Consider the following 20,517-nt stretch of genomic DNA (forward strand, 5'->3'; position numbering starts at 1 on the left):
TTTGCTGATTTTAGAGTGTTGTTCACCCATTTTTTTTTTTTTTTTGCTTAGTTCATCCACCAAACAAATAATGTTATATCTATACCTATATGATCTTAAATCTTAAGTCAGTGGTATCTTTTCAAATGTCTGATTTTCTAAATGACTGATAAAAATGTTGGCTAAAGTCCCTGAAACTGGGTTTCTGACAGGTAGCCCATCACGTTGCAGATAATATTCATGTTATTGCTTCTGTAGTGAGATTGCTGTTGGATGTTAGATTTCGTTCTACGATTCTATTTCTGTGATAGGGATGGACTTGTACACATTTTGTACATCAACGAAATCAGCGATGTTATGCATGGCACCTCTATGTGCTGTCTATGTTCCATTTGGACTCTTGTGTTTATCACTGTTCTATTGTTTTCTGTTTCATAGTGTTTTGTGATTATCTTTGTTTGTGTGTTTTTGGTTGGCTGAAGAGCGTCAGTGCTTGTTGGTTCTTGTGTATTATGCATCTGTTTATCAGTGAGTGAGGGTTCAGTGTTTTTATATGTCCACTTCAGATGTGTCTTAAATCGTGTGGTTGGTCCTTATATCTGTTTCTGTATGTAATTAGCATTTATGTATTCCTTGGTCTTTGTGATGCATTTTTCTTTGTCCGAAAGTACTGTTACCTTTCCCTTGCCTTGCTCTACTTATTTTAATTGGTTATTAACTTTCATTTCAACGTTTTCAAGGTTGTTGCTTGTTTGTGATTGTCCTTATTATGTCCCTGCTATGTTCATTTTATTAAGCTCATTAGTCCTTATTTTACTAATTCTTTTGCTAGCCTTATGTTAATATCACAGCTGTTTTGTTGTTCTTCAAGTGTAACGATGTATTCTGTTCTACTCCGCTCTTTTCTATGTGCTGGTGGTTCATCCTTTTGTTGGCATAGCGTTTCAACCCTTCTCCCAAGAGCAGGTTTTGTTCCTTGTCTAATTCTGTCTCTGTCATGTTAAGTAAACGTGGGTGAAATGTGTGTTGATGTCCTTGTAGCTTTTCATTCCAAATGTAAATGTATGTTTGTGCCTGTTTTGTTGTTAGTTTCATTATTTTCTGTTTATGCTTGTTTTGAATATATTTCACAGCCGTGTATGGAAAATGTCCAGTTTTTTTATTAGTGCCATGAGGACTGAAGAATATCCTTTGTACTGTGCTAACTGTGAATGAGTTTCATACAGTATCAAATTCAGTCACAGTTCTTCCGTATATGGCTCCTGAATTTCGTTCAATAACCAATACATTTCTGCAAACGATTTCCATATTTTTGCCGTTGCAGGACTATTTTTAATCTTGATATTATTGTAACTTGGAACTCAGTTATTGCTCTTGCAGGTTTCGTTTGCTTGTATGTGCTGTATCGGCTAATGGAGTGTCAGGTGTATTATCTTGAACTTGTTGTACATGTTGACAGGGAATTCTTGACATAGCTGTTGTAATATCTTCAACTTTTATAGTCCTGAAAGAATTCAGTGTGATTAGAAAGTCTCGTAGTAATAATTGTCAACATACCGTAATATTCTGCCATGTTTATGTCTGTAATAACATAGCATATTATAATAAATTGGGATTAATTTTGGACTGATCTTTCATTTCATTAGTTAGGTGATCTCGTTTTCAGTTATATGTTCTTGAACACTTTCATGAGAGGACCAAAACCCAGGATTCATTTTCCAGTACCACCCTTTTTTCATGTCGCTGTTCCATTGTGTAACAGTTTTCATTACTGTTTCTGAGTCTTTGGGGAACGATCTGTCGCTCGGACAGTCCAGTCAAAGCTCATTACGTCGACACCAAAAGGCATATCAAGAGCTCAGTTGACATCTCTCAGTTTGAAAGAATTCCCAACTCACTTCACTGATGATGGCGACATTGCACGCAAATGTGAGGACGACAAGTGGAACGACTACTTTAATGAGTAAACAACAAACTGCAATGTGTAATATGCTGAGATGGTATAGTATTTCTTGTTGAAACAGGCCAAGGGTGATGTTTGTGCCAAATATATGGGGCCTTTTCAAAAAGTTTAAATACATATGTACTGATTAGGACAAAATTTTATACTGAAGGTAGTGGATACCCACAACTACCCACTCGCAGCTATCTCACAAATGGGCCTTTTGCGAACCCATATTCTCTGGAACGTTTTGCTTCTATATCGTCGATACCCAGTTTTTAGTAAAATTAATAGGAAGTGGAAATAAGCCGCCGTGAAATACTGCAATAGCTACGTCGAGCTGGTAACCACAATGTGGCCACTTGTGGATTAGAATAACATGCACGCAGAAGGATTGGGAGATGGGTTAGCTGCGCTCAACAACAAAGTGCACCACACAGTGGTAATGGGCGTAGCAGCGCGCTCGGTGTCTGCACACCTCATAAAGCTAACTACAGAGCGAGATGGTGCATTTAGTAGCACACTCGACTCGCTTTCGGGAGGACGACTGTTCAAACCCGCGTCCGCCCATCCTCATTCAGGCTTTCCGTGATTTCCCTAAATAGCTTCAGGTAAATGCCGGGATGGTTGCTGTGGTGTCACCGCCAGACACCACACTTGCTAGGTGCTAGCCTTTAAATCGGCCGCGGTCGGCTAGTATACGTCGGACCCGCTTGTCGCCACTGTCAGTGCTTGCAGACCGAGCGCCACCACACGGCAGGTCTGGAGGGACTGCCTAGCACTCGCCCCAGTTGTACAGCTGACTTTGCCAGAGATGGATCACTGACAAATACGTTCTCATTTGCCGAGACGATAGTTAGCATAGCCTTTAGCTACGTCATTTGCTACGACCTAGCAACGCGCCATTACCAGTTTATATTGAGATTGTAATTAATGTATCAACAAGAGCGATGTTCTCCAATTATGGATTAAAGTTAAGTATTCCAGCAACTACGTTCTTTTCTTACTAGACTCAACTACTTCACCTTGTTCCAGACCTCACGCCAGTCTGCGTGATCTTAAACGCGTGCATTTCGGCCTCCTCTAGCAACACGGTGTTGGCTCTTCTGCCAACACATCAGTTCCTCTGAAAGGCCACGGACGACTTCCCTCCCCATCCTTCCCTAATCCGATGGGATCGATGACCTCACTGTTTGGTCCCCAAATCACCCATCCAAACAACTAAGCTGACTATGCAATGTTAAGTTGAGCAAACGCCTTTCTTTCAGCCAGTAATGTTTCCATTGGGCCTCCCAGGTCATTCTCGCCACCACTCACCTTACCGATTGCAGCCGCACCCTCGCCCCTATTAAAAATGGTGCAAATGGCTCTGAGTACTATGGAACTTAACATCTGAGGTTATCAGTCCCCTAGAACTTAGAACTAATTAAACCTAACTAACGTAAGGACATCACACACAGTCATGTCCAAGGTAGGATTCGAACCTGCGACCGTAGCGGAAGCGCGGTTCCAGACTGTAGCGCCTAGAACCGCTCGACCACAACGGCCCGCTCGCTCGTATTAGCGTGTAGCTTCACCCACATCAGTTTTCTCTATATTTACAACGTGCTGCAGCCTGTATTAATCCTTGTGAAACTAGACCTGTAAGTAGTTATGCGCCTGCAGAGGTGTATTTCGCTAATTTTTAAATGTGTTTGAACTGAACTGTTTGTACGGGTTGTGTTAAGCTGACTACTTGTACAATGATTTGAGAGTGAACTAACACTAAGAAATTAACTAACGTTTTATCAAGGGGGGTATCGTGCAATCAAATTCTGATTTGTTTGGTTGACGACGAATTTCTGCATTTCAGTGGTTATCGTTAAACTTATAGCTACCATATAGTTTCATATAAACCGAACATTGTCTTATGCCGACCAACTTTTCAAACGGTCCTCCCTTATTATGAGTGAGCTAGGGAACTAATGAAATGAACAAGGTTTGATATCATCTTCGTCGTAATATGAGGTCAAAACCTCGATGCCCCAACGTGATAGGGACCGTCATCATCAGTACGATCTCTAGAAATCCACTTACTTTCAGGTGCCGTTGGGAAGAAATGGACAACAGAAGAAGTAAATGATTTTACATTTAACACTTTATTGAATACAGACATATAGACTTACAATTAATGAAAATATTACTTACATAATGAATGTGAATCTATTGAGAAACTGTACATTGGCTTATCATTCAGGTTGTGCTATGATAATATTTTCAGACACTCACATATACGCCCAATGAGGAAAAACAGCATTTGGCTACGCTACACGAAAAGTTCCGAGAGCCGTGAGAGGTGTGGAACTTTACCAGCTGAGGCTTCCAGGCAGGTACTTGTCAATGAGGCCCTGGTAGTACGGCTTGAGTGCCTCAATGTTTGGTGTCTCGTCGCTCTTCGTGGACAGGTCGTACTTGCTGCAAGAGACGACAAAAAACACTTCCGTCAGTGTACTCGCAGCTGTACGTACTGCATATTAACAGCTCCTTCAGGCGACATGTGGTCATTCATCCAAACTTGGTAAGAATTAGATTCAGCTTAAGTTTGAGGTTCACTTTTTGGGGTGCTGTGAAGTGCTTTTTTCTAATTAAATGAAATTTTTAGTACAAATATGACAACGTTTCACTTTGAACGTTATTCCCTATGATGCTCATAATTACTGACTAAATGTACGGTTCACTACATGAATATTGTACGTGATTACACCAAAATCTTGTACATTTCATGATTGATTTTTGTTCAACCTTGTACAGCATAATGATAATATAACTCTCTCGGTTTGGTAATTAGAGAAACAGTTTAAATGAGGAAACAATTAAATTTATCGGTAACAAAGGACACAAAAGACCGGTGTTACGATTTCCCAGACAGACGCTCTTCTGTCGTGTTAGTACTATCTTAGTTAAGAATACTGGGACTTGAATCAACTCAGAAAATCAAAAGGATGACAACTAAAGATAGCAATACTGTATAGTGTGCAAAGGAGACAGGAGTCAGCAGTGCAATAACAAGTTAACTACTCGAGTGTACTCCGCAGTACATTAGCCAATAGTATTATCCTGCTGCATCTGTCTGTTGGAGAGATTTGTTCATTGCTAATCCGTTTTCAGTATACCATCGATGCCGTTTTTCTATGATGATGATGAGAGTAGGGAGAGAGTGAAACCAAGTGCCACCACCTACACTACGCCTCTTGCATACTGAAGTGCGAACGGACCATCGAGGTTAACGTGCCCATCTCATGCAGAGGTCGTAATCACATACCCTCACTTGGTGAAGCGTTACTGGATCTTCACGATTGTTTCCTGAACATTGGTGCAAAGCGTGAAATCAAGAAATTTACGTGAACTGCTCTCTTTCCAGTACCGGCTTCATGTTGTTTGTACAAATTCATTTCGTAGCCGGACTTTGAATCGGGCGCCGCCACAGAGGCGTGCATTGGCGACCTCGACTACGGAGGCGGTTATAGACCAAATTTCTACTCCACTCTCTCCGTACCCAATTATATGACTGGTTGTGGCCGTATTGCCATCAAGAAATGATAATGTCATTACACAGGGTCTCGTGCTCGGTGAAAGTTATTAGTGACGATTCCAAGGTGCTGAGGATATTTAGATAGAGAAAATGGGACCCATATTGACTCTTGATAAACGCATGACAATTTCCCAATATGGAATTATGCTTGAACAGTGAGTGTATCTAACAACGTTGGAACTGACCGCAAATAGTAATGGCGTCTTTCCCGATGACAGTGCAGTGGACCATTACAAATGACTTGTTAGAAAGACGTAGGTGAACCTTCAATACCTTATTCGGATTACTAGTCCATCAGAAGATATACAAAAACATACAGAGCGTACACACTCGCCTCTATACCGATATTTTGGGCCATATTTCATTGACACTTATGCTGCTAGTATTTTCCATTCAGCAGACAAAACCAGGACCTATGCGTTGCCATATAAATAAAGAAATTATCTAGTTGAAGGTTGGGATGGACATTGCATTTATTTAACAGACAAGGTCCTGTTGTATGCATTCTTCTGGTATATTCCCTTGGTAAGAAAACCGGATCACTCACTCTGTATTATGATGAACTATAGTTTGTAGTAGAATTGAAATGGCCTAATTCGTTAGTTAACAAATAGACCCAGCACCGCTAGATAATCTAACGACATTGACGGAAAAACGATTTATGACTGGCAAGTTGGATTATTCTTGACTTGTCACACATTGTGAATTATAGCCTTTCGACGATTACTCTATGAGAGCATTAAATAACTCGTGAAGTTTATTAGTAGAGCCTGCGCAATGTATCATTTGGTTCAGTGCATTTTGAAAGTTCTTGTTACGAATTAAGGGAGGACGTTCATGAAATTGTCCGAAAAGGTCAATTTTCAAGTTTTTTATTTATTTGTAGAATTGATGGAGAATTAGGTTCCAAGGTTTCAATGATGAAATCGCGTCCAAAGTGCCTGAAAAATAATGAAATGTGTGGCACTATTTTCCTGCCAAACGCACTTTTTGTAGCAACGCTAGACTACTATTCGGTGAACAACGATTCCGTGGATTACTTTCGAGCAAACTTGCGCGGGATGCAGCTATAAGGCTGTGATGTGTACTCCTTGGTGTTACAGATCATCTGTGACTATTTTGTATCTCACAAACGACAACAAAAGAGCAATTCTTGTTTCGCCACATTTTCATTTGCTAATGTTGTCAGAATTCCAACTTATGACGCAGTTCTTATATTTAATGATGAGAAAGTAAGGAGGGTGAAGGTATTAGCGAAATAGGCTTTAAGATAGGAAATCTCACTCAAGACATCCTGAGAAAAATAGATTTACAGCGTCTCTCTACAGCTGAAAAGGTAGTTAAAGACTTGGTAACGGAAATAAAAAACCAGAAGAGAAGCCTTGAAAGGGAAGTACATACATAATTTTTTGACAAAAAATTTAAATTCCATAAAAAAGTTACTTACATGTAATACGTGGAAAGTAACAGTAACTGTGTTAATCTCATGTAAAGCATGGTACAAAATTTCACTCAGAATTGTGCATTTGTTGTATCTTTTAAATAGAGAGTGTTTTTTTTATGAATGTACCCCCCTTAAGTATGTGACTCTTAGGTCCCCACAGTCTACAAAATAAAACATCGGGTAAATCAACCTAGTAACCCACCGAGATAAAACAGACTGCTTCTCAGCTCGTCGGATGTTCAAGGGGTCATATAACGTTCGAAGTCAAGAGATGTTAGACGAAGTACTTGTGGAATATCACACTGAGGACTTCTTATTGGGAGAAAGAAGGTGTTGTTAATTCGTTAACACATCTAGAAGTACTTAATATGATAATCAATGACACCTGTAGCCATGAATAAATCAAGAGAACATTGTACGACTACCATTTACAGTACAAGTTATGAGAAATGCCTACAGAATGCAATGATACAAAAAACAGTTAGCCAATCTAAAGAATATCAATTGAAGTAATAATATGAAGCTATGAGTGGATTATTACAATAGCAGTTTTAGAGGGTAATAAATGGTACTTACTTGAACACCTTAACCCACTTGAGGGTTTCCATGTCATCCTCGTTGCAGAGGTGCATGTAGTCTCCGCCCGAGTGCCACGGGTAGAAAGAGTGGAAGCGGATGACTTTGTGCGCTATTTCTGGCAGCTTCGAGCCATTGTGCCTGAGGGCGTGGTACATGTACTCGTCATGGCCCCACGACATCAGCACGTTGTCCAGTCCACAGTGCGGTTTGTACATGCCGTACTTGGTGCTGTAAAAGACGACAGCACGTGAGGAACAAAGCAGGCAAGTTCAGCTCTCTGTGGGAAAATGAAAACTACGTTTTCTTATTTTTTTTTATTCAGTGATAATAGCGTGCAGAACATGATTCACCATTTCAAATAGACAATTTTACTCTCCAGTGAACACTGTAATTAATAAATGGTTCGCTGTTTGTGAGATCTTCCTAAGCAGTGCTTGCGCTTACCAAATAAGTCTAGACCACTTTGCACATCCTCTTTTATTAAAAATGCTTCAAAATGAGATGTCTATTTGATGTGTACCGGGATATTTTGTAAATACAAATTGTGATAATTCCGGGAAACGAATTAATACGTGTGACAGCCGTTCTACCATAAACTGTCACCAAGCCGCCGAGATAGTCATATACCAGCGGGGAGAGGACTCACTGGAAGTCATGGACAACAACATAAAATTGGGTTATATGTATCCTACAACTAAGCTATGGTTTACTTCCATTGGACCACTAAAGCGAAAAAACTTCTAATAATTCTCCTATCAATAGGACACATTTCATGGGTTTCTACACCATTAGAGGATCCACTAATGGTTGGTTCCTCTGCTCTAGCCTCCGTACACACCTCAGTGTACCAAATTTGAACTGAACGTATTTTATATTTCATCAACACGTTTTTGGGACATTTTCTCATTAATTTGGTATGAGGTAGCTAGTTACAGGGATTATAATTTTTAAAATCTTTCCTCGCTGTCTGAAAATCTGAAGCTTCACTCTTTTTGCATTTGTAATGTTTTCCTCATTTCACTTTTCGCTTTTTAGTTGGTGTTACTCCTCTTGGAAATATAATAACATTAAGTTTTAGATGATGTTATAAAATAGCTAACATAATTGTTTTGGCAATACGCGACTGTATCGGGCAAAATCGTATACAAAACCTAGCGCGCTTCTGGTTTGTATCCACTCGCTACGACTGCTACCAGATCAGTAAGGAATGAATATATTTTGTGTGCGTGTGCGTGCGTGCGTGCGCGCGCGCGCGTGTGTGTGTGTGTGTGTGTGTGTGTGTGTGTGTGTGTGTATGTGTGTGTGTGTTGTTGTGTGTGTGTTTGTGCTCCTTCTACCGTCGATGACAAATAAAAATGAGTCATCAGCGCAGATACATTTGCTCGACTGAGTGCCTATCCGATATTGAATGAAGCATTAGCGAAAAATACTACAGGAAACACTACGTCACAACCACAAAACCAAACAGACTGTCGCAGGGGGAAGAGATGCGACATATTACATTTTGTTTGATTTTTTAACGCTATCCGTCCTGGCCTTTTTACTCCACTGAAAAAAAATCCGCGCAAATGTGTAAATGATGACAGTATGAGCTGTGTATGCCGATGTAGGGATATAAAATGTAGAGTGGCAACGGCAACAAAAGCATTTCTGAAGAGAAATTTGTTAACATCGCATACAAATTTTAGTGTAAGAAAGTCTTTTCGGAAGGCGTTTTCCTGTCGTGTAACCTTTGTAATGGAACTGGTTAGTGACACAGTCTCCATTTAGTGAACAACTCGAAACGTCTCATAAATTTACCATGTGATCCAATAAGGATCAACTGCCAACATCATTTCTTGCGGATCCCTCATAATTTCAATAATGTAAATGAAATCGTTATTTGTATTTATATACAAGACATGCGTTTAAGCTGTAATCTATGAGGAATAATGTTAATTTTTTTACTTTTTCGTAACTATTATTTTTATGTATTAAATTTATTTAAGAATTTGTTATCTCTTGCAATTACATTTGAAGTGACTGACACTAATATCTTAACTAATAAACTCACAGATTAACTTCAGGAAAGATTGCCGAAAAGTCATGCTTTCGTTAATGTAAAAATTTCCTTTCATGTGTGTATTGCTTTTATCCTTCCTGGCTTGTCCGCCGTTGGTAGGAAGTCGGTTCTGTGTTGTGGTAAGAGTGTTGTGGAGATGATAAAATGAACCCAAGAAGCTTTTGTCCAAATCATACTCAAAGGCACTGTGCAAAGACCAAGAAGAAGCTGTAATGGCTGTCGTCGTACAAGATACGCAATTAATATCAAAGTTTAAATTCTAACCTTCATCTCTTCGTCGTAGCTTTTAAGGATTCGAAAAGCGCTGCCACAAACCAGTTCGCTGTGGAAAAAATAAGGTTCGCAAACAACATTCTGTATTCAATTTATTATTGTTCAAACATGAAGCTGAAACGTGAAGGGTAAACAGCTCAGACAAGACGAGAATAGAAGCTTTTGAAACGAGGTGTTGAAGAATAGATAGGTGGATTGAGGTCCAGATGAGGAGACACTAAATAGACATGGGGAGAAAATAAATTTGTGGCACATCTTGACTAAAAGATGGGACTGGATGACAAACACGACCCGAGACGTCAAGGAAACCTCTGCATAGTATTCGAGGGAAGGGTGGGGGCTAAAGTTATAGAGGGAGACGAAGTGATGAATGAAGCAAGCAGATCAAAATGGGTGCAAGCTTCAGTAATTCTGAGATGAAGAAGCTTGCACAAGTTGGAGTAGAGTGGAGAGCTGCACCATCCACCCTTACGAGTGAAGACCTCAACAACAGGAATCCACTGTGTGTCTTGTATGAAAATAAGCATGCTCCATTCATTCACGGTGTCTGCTGATGACAACAGTAATCCTCACTTTACTCCTCACCCACAAGCTCACATTCAGCACTGCTTGTTTGTGACTCGGGTTTATTTTGTTGCATTACACTCTGCTTTATGCCACACTTCTTGGTGACTACACATAACAGGTTTTCTCACTGTCGTCGAGGTATTTGTTTCTAACTAACAAAGGCAGTTGGGGTAGAATACCGAACAAATTACAGATACATGACGGACGCAAGAAGTATTCCTATATCATCGTGCCCGTTTTAAGAAATTTTTCATATTATCATTGTTGCCCAGTTTCTAAAGACAGACTCGTAAACAGAGCTTCGTACACCAATAACCTCAATCAAAAGGAATGTAATGTTTGCTAGTTGTGAGACAACATTTCGAAAGAAATAATTACTTCGGTAATATATGGAAGTTTTGATATGTGAACGGCATACTTGTATCGTGGGTCCTTGCCGTCCGGGTTGTCGACGAAGCTGGTGTCCCTGTAGACGATGGAGTCGGCCCAGGCGCAGCCCACTGGGAAAGTATCGCCTACAACGGCCCACTGAGGCTCATCGTAGAACGCCATGAACTGAAACAGAAGAAACACTTTACTTTTTCGGAAGACAAACCGGAAATGCCGGTTACCTTCATTCTGATCAAGCAAGGTTTGACGTGTCGTTATCCGAATTTGCTGTTAATGATCCTGCTCTGTGTAATGAAACTTTTTAATACGGTATTCCACTATTCAACATCGAAGCAAGGGTATAACCATTGCTCCATGGCGGCTACAAGGTTAAAAATGGCTGTGATCAACAGTAGACATGAAGTAAATGCAATAAAGTATATGACGTATAGGCTGTTATAAAACAACATGTGGCGGCTCCAGAGAGTTTAATAGAAAATATAAGCACAACGTTTAACCGAGAGAGTCTTATACAGCACTGTCTACCTTGTCTGAATGTAAGTACATTATTTCGATTTGTTGATCCATGTACTATTTCTCAGATTGGTGATGGACTTAATCAAATTACTTACCCAGAATTAATCACAAAGAAGGTTATGCTTTAAGCCCCGTCGACGAAGGAATCATTAAAAACGGACCATAAACTCGAATCGGTGAAGTATATGGGAGGAAGCTGACCCTGCCGTTTCAAAGGAAACATCGCAGTATTCACGGTGATTTTTGGTAGTCACAGGCAACCTAAATCTTGATTGCCGGACGGCGAATTAAACCTCCGTCCTCACGGGTATGACTCCATTCCACAATAACGTCTCTTCCAATTCAGTGTCAATCAGGGTTTTTTTCCGTATGAGACGTACGTTTTCCAAGCAACTTTTTTCCTCAACCTTCTCTGTCTATGCTGATCTGCTGTACGATAGAGTAGCGCACGAGATGTCAATAGAAGATATACGAGACTAAGTTTCAAAACGCGAAACATAGTAACGACCTCTAGTCTGATTCAGGGGCCGGCCAGAATGTGGTTTTTAGGTGGTTTTCCACAGTACAGTTGGCAGTGGCCACGCTGGTTTCGTATCTCCGCTCCTGTAACACAGTATCCCATTAAAACACGAAAACACGCAGAACAGAGATTACACGGTTCAAAAAATAGTGTCCATGACTTTGCCTGATATGTTTGGGTAAACGATGACGTAGTGACAGGGCAGAACCATGCCAGAAAAATAAATGTCGCATCCAGTGTGGACGAGTGCTCATCATGTGTGAATCCTTTATTAACCCCTGGAAGCGCCAAGTAATTTATGTTCGTACTTTACTAAGCATTTCCGTTTACTCCTGTTTCTTTCCTTCTCCTTTCCTCTCCCGTTTCGCAGTTAACTACCATCAACAACTTGTAGATCGCATTCAGTGACACGGTGATAAAATGTGTGAGTCTCATCTTCTATAATACTACAACGATTTTTTTATAGAGGTTTTATGTAGCACAACGTTTGTGAATCGCTGACCGCATTCTTTCAAAGTGTGTACCCACTTATTATAGTTGAACTAAATGTTTTTAATTAAATGATAAGGATAAAAACATAAGGTTTATTGATAATGTGTAACAGAAGAAAATGTTGCTCTTAGGCGCTTTCGTATCCGGTAGAGGCATACAGGTGTAATTCATTATGTACACTGTAATAGCACTAGCGGAATGGTAAAACAATCCAAAAACATGAAAGGTGCTGTTCATTGTCACCTCTGATACCTGATTTCTTGATTGAAGATCGAGTTTGAAAAATACAGCCTCATCTCCCTACTTGAAAGGAAATTAGCATCATGCATTTCGCTGAGAGCGTGTGACTGTAATAGCCGAGCGTGGGCAGGAACTGAAGGAAGGAATGAACGAACGAAAATTAAGGTTTAACGCCCCGTCGAGCAGGGATTGGGTGGGGTGTTTAATGAAATTGAATGGGAGCTCGTTTCTGATTATAATATGTATGTGCGCGTTCACTAAGTAATGCAAAAATTTTCTTCTCGGCCACTTTCGGTTGGAAAATTGCTAAATTCGTTTCGGGGCATGGTGGAACATTTCCGCTTCAGTTCCTGTAGTGTCATGAAGCTGCGATATGTGGCACCGCTATGAGCTTTCGAAACAGGAAAAAAATTGTATATATGTTCAGAAGACTTATGTCCCAGTTCAAAATTTAGCTGTCCACCACGTCCCCTCTTGCACACACCATTACCTTAGTAACACAAGTAAGCGAGATAGACGCACCTTGCCCAGGTCGTGTATGAGTCCGGTGAGCTGCAGCCACTCGCAGTCCGGGTAGTCTTCACGGATGCGCTCAGCCGTCTGGTAGGCGTGCACGATGTTGGGCACGTCGACGTCAGGATCGCTCTCGTCCACCAGCTTGTTCAGCGTGTCGAGGGCCTCCAGAATGGGGGCGCGGAACTTGTCGAACTTGCGCCACTTCTCGTGCCGACCTGCACACCAGAACGTGGTAAGAGCCGCCGTCCTCACCAGCCAACGCCGACATTTAACACTTCCGTTTCTCTTGTCATAGCTGAGTACCACTGACAATTAAACAGATTGAATATTAGAACTTAACTAGCAAAATGTGAGTGACTTCAGTGACTCTCGACGACACCACACTCATTAGTAGTCGGTAGAAATGCTTGTGACGAAAAGCATTTTCATCCCCAAAAACTGGATTGGTGTTCAATTTTCATTGATAACAAAACTGAATGCAGTTCCTCGTGTTTTATTCCAAAATTTTAAGGGTGCCTGCATGAAAAATAGCTCACAGTGTTCCAAAAAAGAAGCTGTTTCTTTAAATAATCATTTATTATACTTACCACGCAGCCACCATCTTATAACATATTACTGTTGCGGTCTTCACTCGGAAGACTGGGCGGATACAGCTCTCCACTCTAACTTGCCTTTTTCTGTGCATACCTACTCCAGCCGACATAGATTTCAACGTGCTTGTTGTATTCAAGACTTCGTCTCTCTCTACAATTTTGAACACTCCCCTCCCCCTCCCATTCCTCCTCCTAACACACATACTTCTTTCCATTACCAAATAGTCGATTCCTTGATTTCTTAGAACGTTTCCTGACGACTAAAATATTGTTTTAGTCAATCTGCACCAAGAAGCTCCGTTCCGCTTTAGTATTCCATTAGTTACTCGGCATAACATTGCTGCAACTCGTAGTGTTTGCGAGAAGTGAGTAGAAGTTGCTCCCAAATCCTACAAAATGCGAGAAAATTTAACTGTTGACGAGCTGTTAGTAACATTTAGAGCGCACTGTCTATTCAAACAGTATATTACAAGCAAACCGGCAAAATAAGTGATAAGGACGCGGACTGCGTGTGACAGCAAATATTCAGTATGTACTGAAAGCCCAAATTTATACAGGAAAGGAGAATGGAGCGCCAGCAGAAAAAAATCAGGGAATGATGAGTTTCTGAGGAGAGGCAGAGCTTCCACTGAATACGACCAACAAGGAGGGTCATAGACCTGTATCCTAATTCCGAAATTACACTACTGAGGTCAGTTAAATTCCTACGGGAAACAGAAATGTTCCATTAATCAGCACACTCCACCAAGATAACGAAATCAGTGAGAGGCCTGATAAAAACAAAAAGCGGGTTTTTATCACAATTCAACGAAAGGGGCTGTAAACACATTTGATCAGCTATCAGGTCAAAAAACTGAAAACCAACAGCTGATCGTTCAACTTTTCCACAGCATTTTGTCCGAACTGCAGTCACTGAAGTAAAAAAAAAAAAAAAAAAAAGAAAAGAGAGAGAGAGAAAGAGAGAAGAGAGGGAGAGAAGGAAGATGTTCCAACGTTTTAACATACATATATATTAAGATAAGAAATTGTCTTACAATGTTGTGGATGTAATAATAATTTAGTGTAATAGTTATATTATTATATTCACTGAAATACAAAATATAATTAGGTCAAAAACTGTATGAAAATTGTTCGTTATTAGAAGTTTTATGCTCTATTTGAGTGTCGGCTCATACTGTCTCGAACAGTACAGTTATATAGTAACAGAGAACAGATTCCTTACAGATAACGTTTGTAATTTTTTGTAATTATAAACTTCCCGTGCTCATTTTCTTGATTCATGATACATGAATTTATCAAATGTACTTCATCATGGTTCTGTTAATAATCCAGTTAGACACATTAGAGTGTTTTTATGAGTACATATTTTACAAACTTGGTTTGAATGTTAAATTAGGGTGCAAGGGTTGTGATTTTAGTATGACTTGAAGATATGACGATCGTTTGCGTTTGCATTTACCTTTATTTTTTTTTGGAAAAATTTCTTTCCACTTCAATTTGTGTCCTAGGCATTTACTTGCTTTACATAGAAATTATAGCCGGTCAGAGTGGCCGAGCGGTTCTAGGCGCTACAGTCTGGAACCGCGTGACTGCTATGGTCGCAGTGTTCGATTCCTGCCTCGGGCATGGATGTGTGTGACGTTAGGTTGGTTAGGTTTAAGTAGTTCTAAGTTCTAGGGGACTGATGTCCTCAGACATTAAGTCCCATAGTGCTCAGAACTATTTGAACCACAGAAATTATAAGGTGTTACAGATTACGCTGTTATACTCCCACTTCGAATAGCTTTCCCCTCTCATACACCGCCCCCCCCCCCTCCCCCCACTCGACTCTTCAATATCCACATGTAACAACGCGAAACTGTATTGTAATTTCAGTCTTTTATGGGTCAAAAAATGGCTCTGAGCACTATGGGACTTAACATCTGAGGTCATCAGTCCCCTAGAACTTAGAACTACTTAAACCTAACTTACCTAAGGACAGTACACACATCCATGCCCGAGGCAGGAATCGAACCTGCGACCTTAGCGGTCGCGCGGTTCCAGACTGTCCAATATTAGATACCTGAGGCGAGATACGCCAGATACTCACTTTTGACGAAATCCACGGTCTGGTGCTTGTGCATGGCGTGGTAGAGTCTGCGCACCCGTTCTTTGACGGGGTCACTCTCGTCGATGGTGTAGTCGCGGAACTGCGAGACCGGCTTCCCCGCGTGCAGGGGCTCCGGCCTGAGTACCTCAGAGGGGTCGATCAGAGGCTGCGACTGTGAACAAAAACAAACCAGGGTTAGCGTGGCCTTATCTTCCACCTCACCTGATGGCATTTCCCTTTTGGAGGGAACGTCATTCTCCTACCCAATCAATACAAAACACAACTCGCGTACAAAAAATGAAATTCCTCTCAGATAGACGTATCATTAAGTCTGTATGAAGACCCTTACAATCTTTACGGCCTTTGTTCAAATATTGGCTACGTAGTATTTGGCATAATATGTCAGTCGTAATAATAATTTCGTACCTAAACTTAATCCTGCCAGAGGTAAAAGAGTTCTTGAAAGAACAACTGAACATAAAGGACATTGTCTTCAAAGGAGGATATAAGATGAACTTTAACAGAAGCAAAACGAGGATAATGGAATTTAGTCGAATTAAATGCGTGATACTGAGTCAATTAGGTTAGAAAATGTGACACGTAAAATAATATATTAATGTCGAAGAAAACAGCCTTGGTTGAAAAGTTATTTTTACGCGTTTCGCCTTTGTGGGGCATCATCAGATTATGTGAAAATGAAGTAGGATAACTGTCAATTGCCGCTCAAGGGCATTAAATATAAGCAGCGTCTGGATATAACATCCGTTCGTCAAATGTCTTACCAGATGCATGAAGGACCTTATTTGTACTAAAGCAGGCTCAGCATGATGTATAGATTCCGGGTGGCGCATACAACATGCGGGTGTAAAGCAAAAAGCGATCGGCTAAGCAGGTTCACCCAGCACAAGTACAGAACTGTTGTTGTGCTGGGGAGACTTCGTTAGCCGATCGTATTTAATCTGATGATGTCTCACAAGAGCGAAACATGTAATTGTTGTATTAGTGAAAAAAATGTTGCAACCTAGACTTTTTTCATTAAAAATATTCGTAACCTGTTCCTGGATCAGACTGCCAAAATGTGGTGGGACCAATATTAGTAGATTAGCTTTGCTATATGAGCGGCAAAACAACTGAAGATGGCCAAAGTAGAGACGATATAAGATGTAGACTGGCAACGGCAGGAATAGCATTTCTGAGGAAGAGAAATTTGTTAACATCTAATAAGTGCTATGAAGCCTTTTCTGTAGGTATCTGAATGGAGTGTAACAGTGTCTGGTAGTGAAACATGAACGACAGACAGTTTAGACGAGGAGAGAATACAAGTTTTTGAAACGTGGTGTTACAGAAGAATGCTGAAAATTAGAGGTGTAGATCGAGTAACTGATGAGAAACTGGGGAGAAAAGAAATTTGTGGTACAATCTGAACAGAAAAGGGATAGGTGGATAGGACACATTCTGAGATATCAAGGTATCACCAATTTAGTATCTGTGTGAACTGCGGGGGGGGAGGGGGGAGGGGGAAGGGGGGGAAAATCATAAAGGGAGACCAAGAGATGAATACAGTAAGCAGATCCAGAATGATGTAGGTTGCAAAAGTTATTCGGAGATGAAGAAGTTTGCACAGGATACCGTAGCATGGAGAGCTGTATCAGACCAGTCTCTGGACTGAAGATCACGACCACAACAACAACAACAAGCAATACTTCATTTTAATGGATGTTCGTCGATTGAACTCTAATGCTGAGGAAGCATCCCTCTCGTTTTCTCAGCTAAGCTTTTTCACCCAACAGTGTTCATGTACAGATGAGAAAAATAGTGAAAAATCTGTTACATTAAAAAACTTCATAATAGCTTGTCTTCCATATAGCCAGGAAACAGTTCATAATGGCTTGTCATGTACATTACAATATTGTACTTTGTTTTCTGTGCTACCGACCTCAGTATGTAAATTGAAGAAGGAGGGTTGCGTAACCTGAGGCTAGAATTTAGCTATCTTCTTTCGAATAGCGCCAAAGTGTGCTACGAAGTTGAGTCTAATATATATCTGTGGTCTGGAAGAAAAATGATGGCTTTTGCAGAGGCATAACCCACAAATGTCCAAATTTCTACAGCTAACTGAGTAAATACTCAACTGTACTGTAACTCAGCTGAATTTAAATTCAATTGTGTCTAATATTTGCTAACACGTTCTAACATTAAATATTATATTTTAAGTAATAGATTTTAAGAGAAATACAGTGTCTCAGCTTAAACATACAAGAACATAGCATAAAAATACTTTCGGATTCACTAAAACCATTAAATAGTAACTACGCCATACGACTGCCAATAATGTCCCTTTTCATATTATCTATAAACAAATCATACGAGGTAATTTGTTACTTTTTCATCGGGTCATTTATAGGGCGCATCTTGAAAATATGGTACCAACCAGTTTACATACAATTAGCATTCATCCTTCACATGAAGGCAAGCTGTCAGTTTGCAGATGAGTAAATGCAAGAATTAACCTTTGCTTTTAAAGTTAGTTTTGTCAAGTGACTATACCTCCTACACTTCCTGTATCACTGATCTTTATCATAAAGTTAATCATTACTTTATTTGCTTATGTGCACTTTAAAGATGTTAAGCATCTAAATATTACTAATTTTTACTGTGACAGATCATTAGCAACAAATTTTCTTGTAAACTAGGTGATTGGTTATCTGCAGTTAAACGTTTCTAAGCCTAAAGTGACATCTGCAAGATTTTCTTGAAAAAGCAAAATTTTACTGTGGAACACATATTATTCCAATGTCCTTCAACGCAAAGAAAAGCTTTATTTGTAAAATTTAAGTAGCCTGATAATATCATTAAAATAACATTAGAAAATAAAAGTGGGAGAATACATTACATTTTCTTTCTCCTCAGTAGCTGCAGCGACACGAAAGGCAAAGTTTGCTGCGTTTTTCCATCAATTATACGTTAGAATGTGAGTCTTAGTTTTGAATTTCTTGTGACGAAAATAACATTTATTTTATTACTCCTAATTTTTAGCGGTTTTGTGTTCGGAGCTGTAGTCACCGATGTGCAGAATTTAATGTAAGGGTTCTATCGAAGTTACATGTTAAACTTCATGTAGTTCGCAGACCCTGTAGGGTAAAGGATTTTTTTTTACATTTTTATCACTGAAATTTTTCTGCTTTAATTTGTTGACAGCATTCACTTCAAGATCTCTGGGGATGTCTTTTTTTCAACGGCAGCCTCTTCATTATGTTAATATAAGTGTAAAGTATACTAAAGTGCAAGTTTTAATATATATCGCATAGGTTTAATAACTTCCATTATTGCTGCAAAAGATATTTAAAGATTCCGGATCCCGTAAATTTGTTTACCGATTGGCAATATAAATACATTCATAAACTATACACGATTTGTAATTTTTGCGCTCTATTTCAATATGTTGCTGAGTAATGTGTACCACACGAAAGTCAAGTTTGCTGTAGTTATTCAGGAAGTGAGTGGATTTGTAGTCTTTTGTGTTGCTGTATCAAGTAGCTTCACTCATAAAGTTTATTTGCCTTCTTGTGTCATGGATAGTTCTTGTAGCATACAGTTCATGTGTTACTTATGATAGCTTTATAATACGGCTGTTACTTTACTGTCGAGGAATGTAATTGGTGCTGAATTCCACGATTTTGTCTTCCTTCATGCACTGATCATGCATGTGATTATCCAACTGCACTTAAATTAAAGGATTTTTCATGCAAACCTCTTTAGCAACTTTGACACTGGTGCAAACATCAGTGCTTGATTCCTAACTGTGGAGGGAATTAATTGCTTCACTTTCCACAGTTTCTAGGCCCATAGCTACCACAAAATGACTTTCCTGATTGCACCTCAAACGACCTCAGGCAAGAGGGTTAGGCGGCTCAATCAAAAAGACGAAATTTCATATTTCAGAATAGTAATAATATACCATTACACTCTCCTTGATGGAAGTGTGACAAACAGAGAATTCCCAGAAGCCTTGTTCTCTGGTTGCCTAAACTACACAAAATCATTAAGCATGAATTATCGGAGAATTTTCTAAAATAAAAAAAAAAATCAGTTAACACTGTAATTCAATGCTTTAGATCAGGTGGGAAAAAATATGTAAACTGTAACTGTGACCATCTGAGTTGTTGAATTATGAGTATCAGTTATAACTAACTACTAAAGCAGGATGAAATAAATATGTAGATATTTTAAATCGTACTCGCAGCGAATTCATTAGCTTCGGAGCACCAGCTAAACCTAGACAGGTTCTGAGCAGCCAATTAACCACACCGTTTTCGGTTTATCCTAGAGCACAGCTAAATTATTTAGGGAAACCACGGAGAAAATAATTCTCTGTGGGCGAACTAGAATTCTATTCCCACTTTTGCTCGAATAAGAGTCCATGTTCTGAGGAATAAGAAGCCCTCTTTACTCACCAGAAGCTTAGCAGTGGCCATGATGCTGACAAGGAAAGCGGGAGGCGACCGTAAGTGAGCACCCAACTGCTTCCGAACAGCGACGCTGGTGTTGGCCGGCGTCGTTCCTTCCCCTGTATTTATTCGCAGAGGTTATCGGCGTCGTTCGCCAAGGTCACGACGCCCGTCGATGGCGAATATCACGCGAGATGCCACCTTGCGCAATACGCTACTCCTCTGTTCGACGTCGCAGTTCTCTGTGGAAAATTACTGCCTATTTTTGATCATGACGCTGCAGATCGAGTAAAAGT

General features: G+C 40.0%; 1 protein-coding gene across 1 annotated transcript; it reads right to left on the bottom strand.

The window, feature by feature from the left end:
• Positions 1-4,040: 4,040 nt before the first annotated feature.
• LOC124802939 (inositol oxygenase-like) lies at positions 4,041-20,305 on the bottom strand. The gene is made up of 6 exons (XM_047264025.1): positions 20,228-20,305; positions 15,774-15,945; positions 13,098-13,306; positions 10,836-10,972; positions 7,513-7,743; positions 4,041-4,375 (listed from the first exon to the last, which is right to left on the bottom strand). Exons 1-6 carry the CDS (start codon positions 20,246-20,248, stop codon positions 4,267-4,269), a joined length of 879 nt encoding a protein of 292 aa, XP_047119981.1. The 5' UTR covers positions 20,249-20,305; the 3' UTR covers positions 4,041-4,266.
• Positions 20,306-20,517: the final 212 nt, after the last annotated feature.

The sequence above is a fragment of the Schistocerca piceifrons genome, chromosome 6, assembly GCF_021461385.2.
Source record: "Schistocerca piceifrons isolate TAMUIC-IGC-003096 chromosome 6, iqSchPice1.1, whole genome shotgun sequence".
Lineage (NCBI taxonomy): Eukaryota > Metazoa > Arthropoda > Insecta > Orthoptera > Acrididae > Schistocerca > Schistocerca piceifrons.

Bases quoted from the DNA above. Each gene is read 5' to 3' on its own strand.
- LOC124802939 (XM_047264025.1), bottom strand. From the start codon at position 20,248: ATGGCCACTGCTAAGCTTCTG. The intron at 7,744-10,835 runs GTATGCCGTTCA...CGTCTTTTACAG, and splicing joins GGCAAGGACCCACGATACAA to CACCAAGTACGGCATGTACA. The intron at 4,376-7,512 runs GTAAGTACCATT...CGTCTCTTGCAG, and splicing joins AAGTGGGTTAAGGTGTTCAA to CAAGTACGACCTGTCCACGA.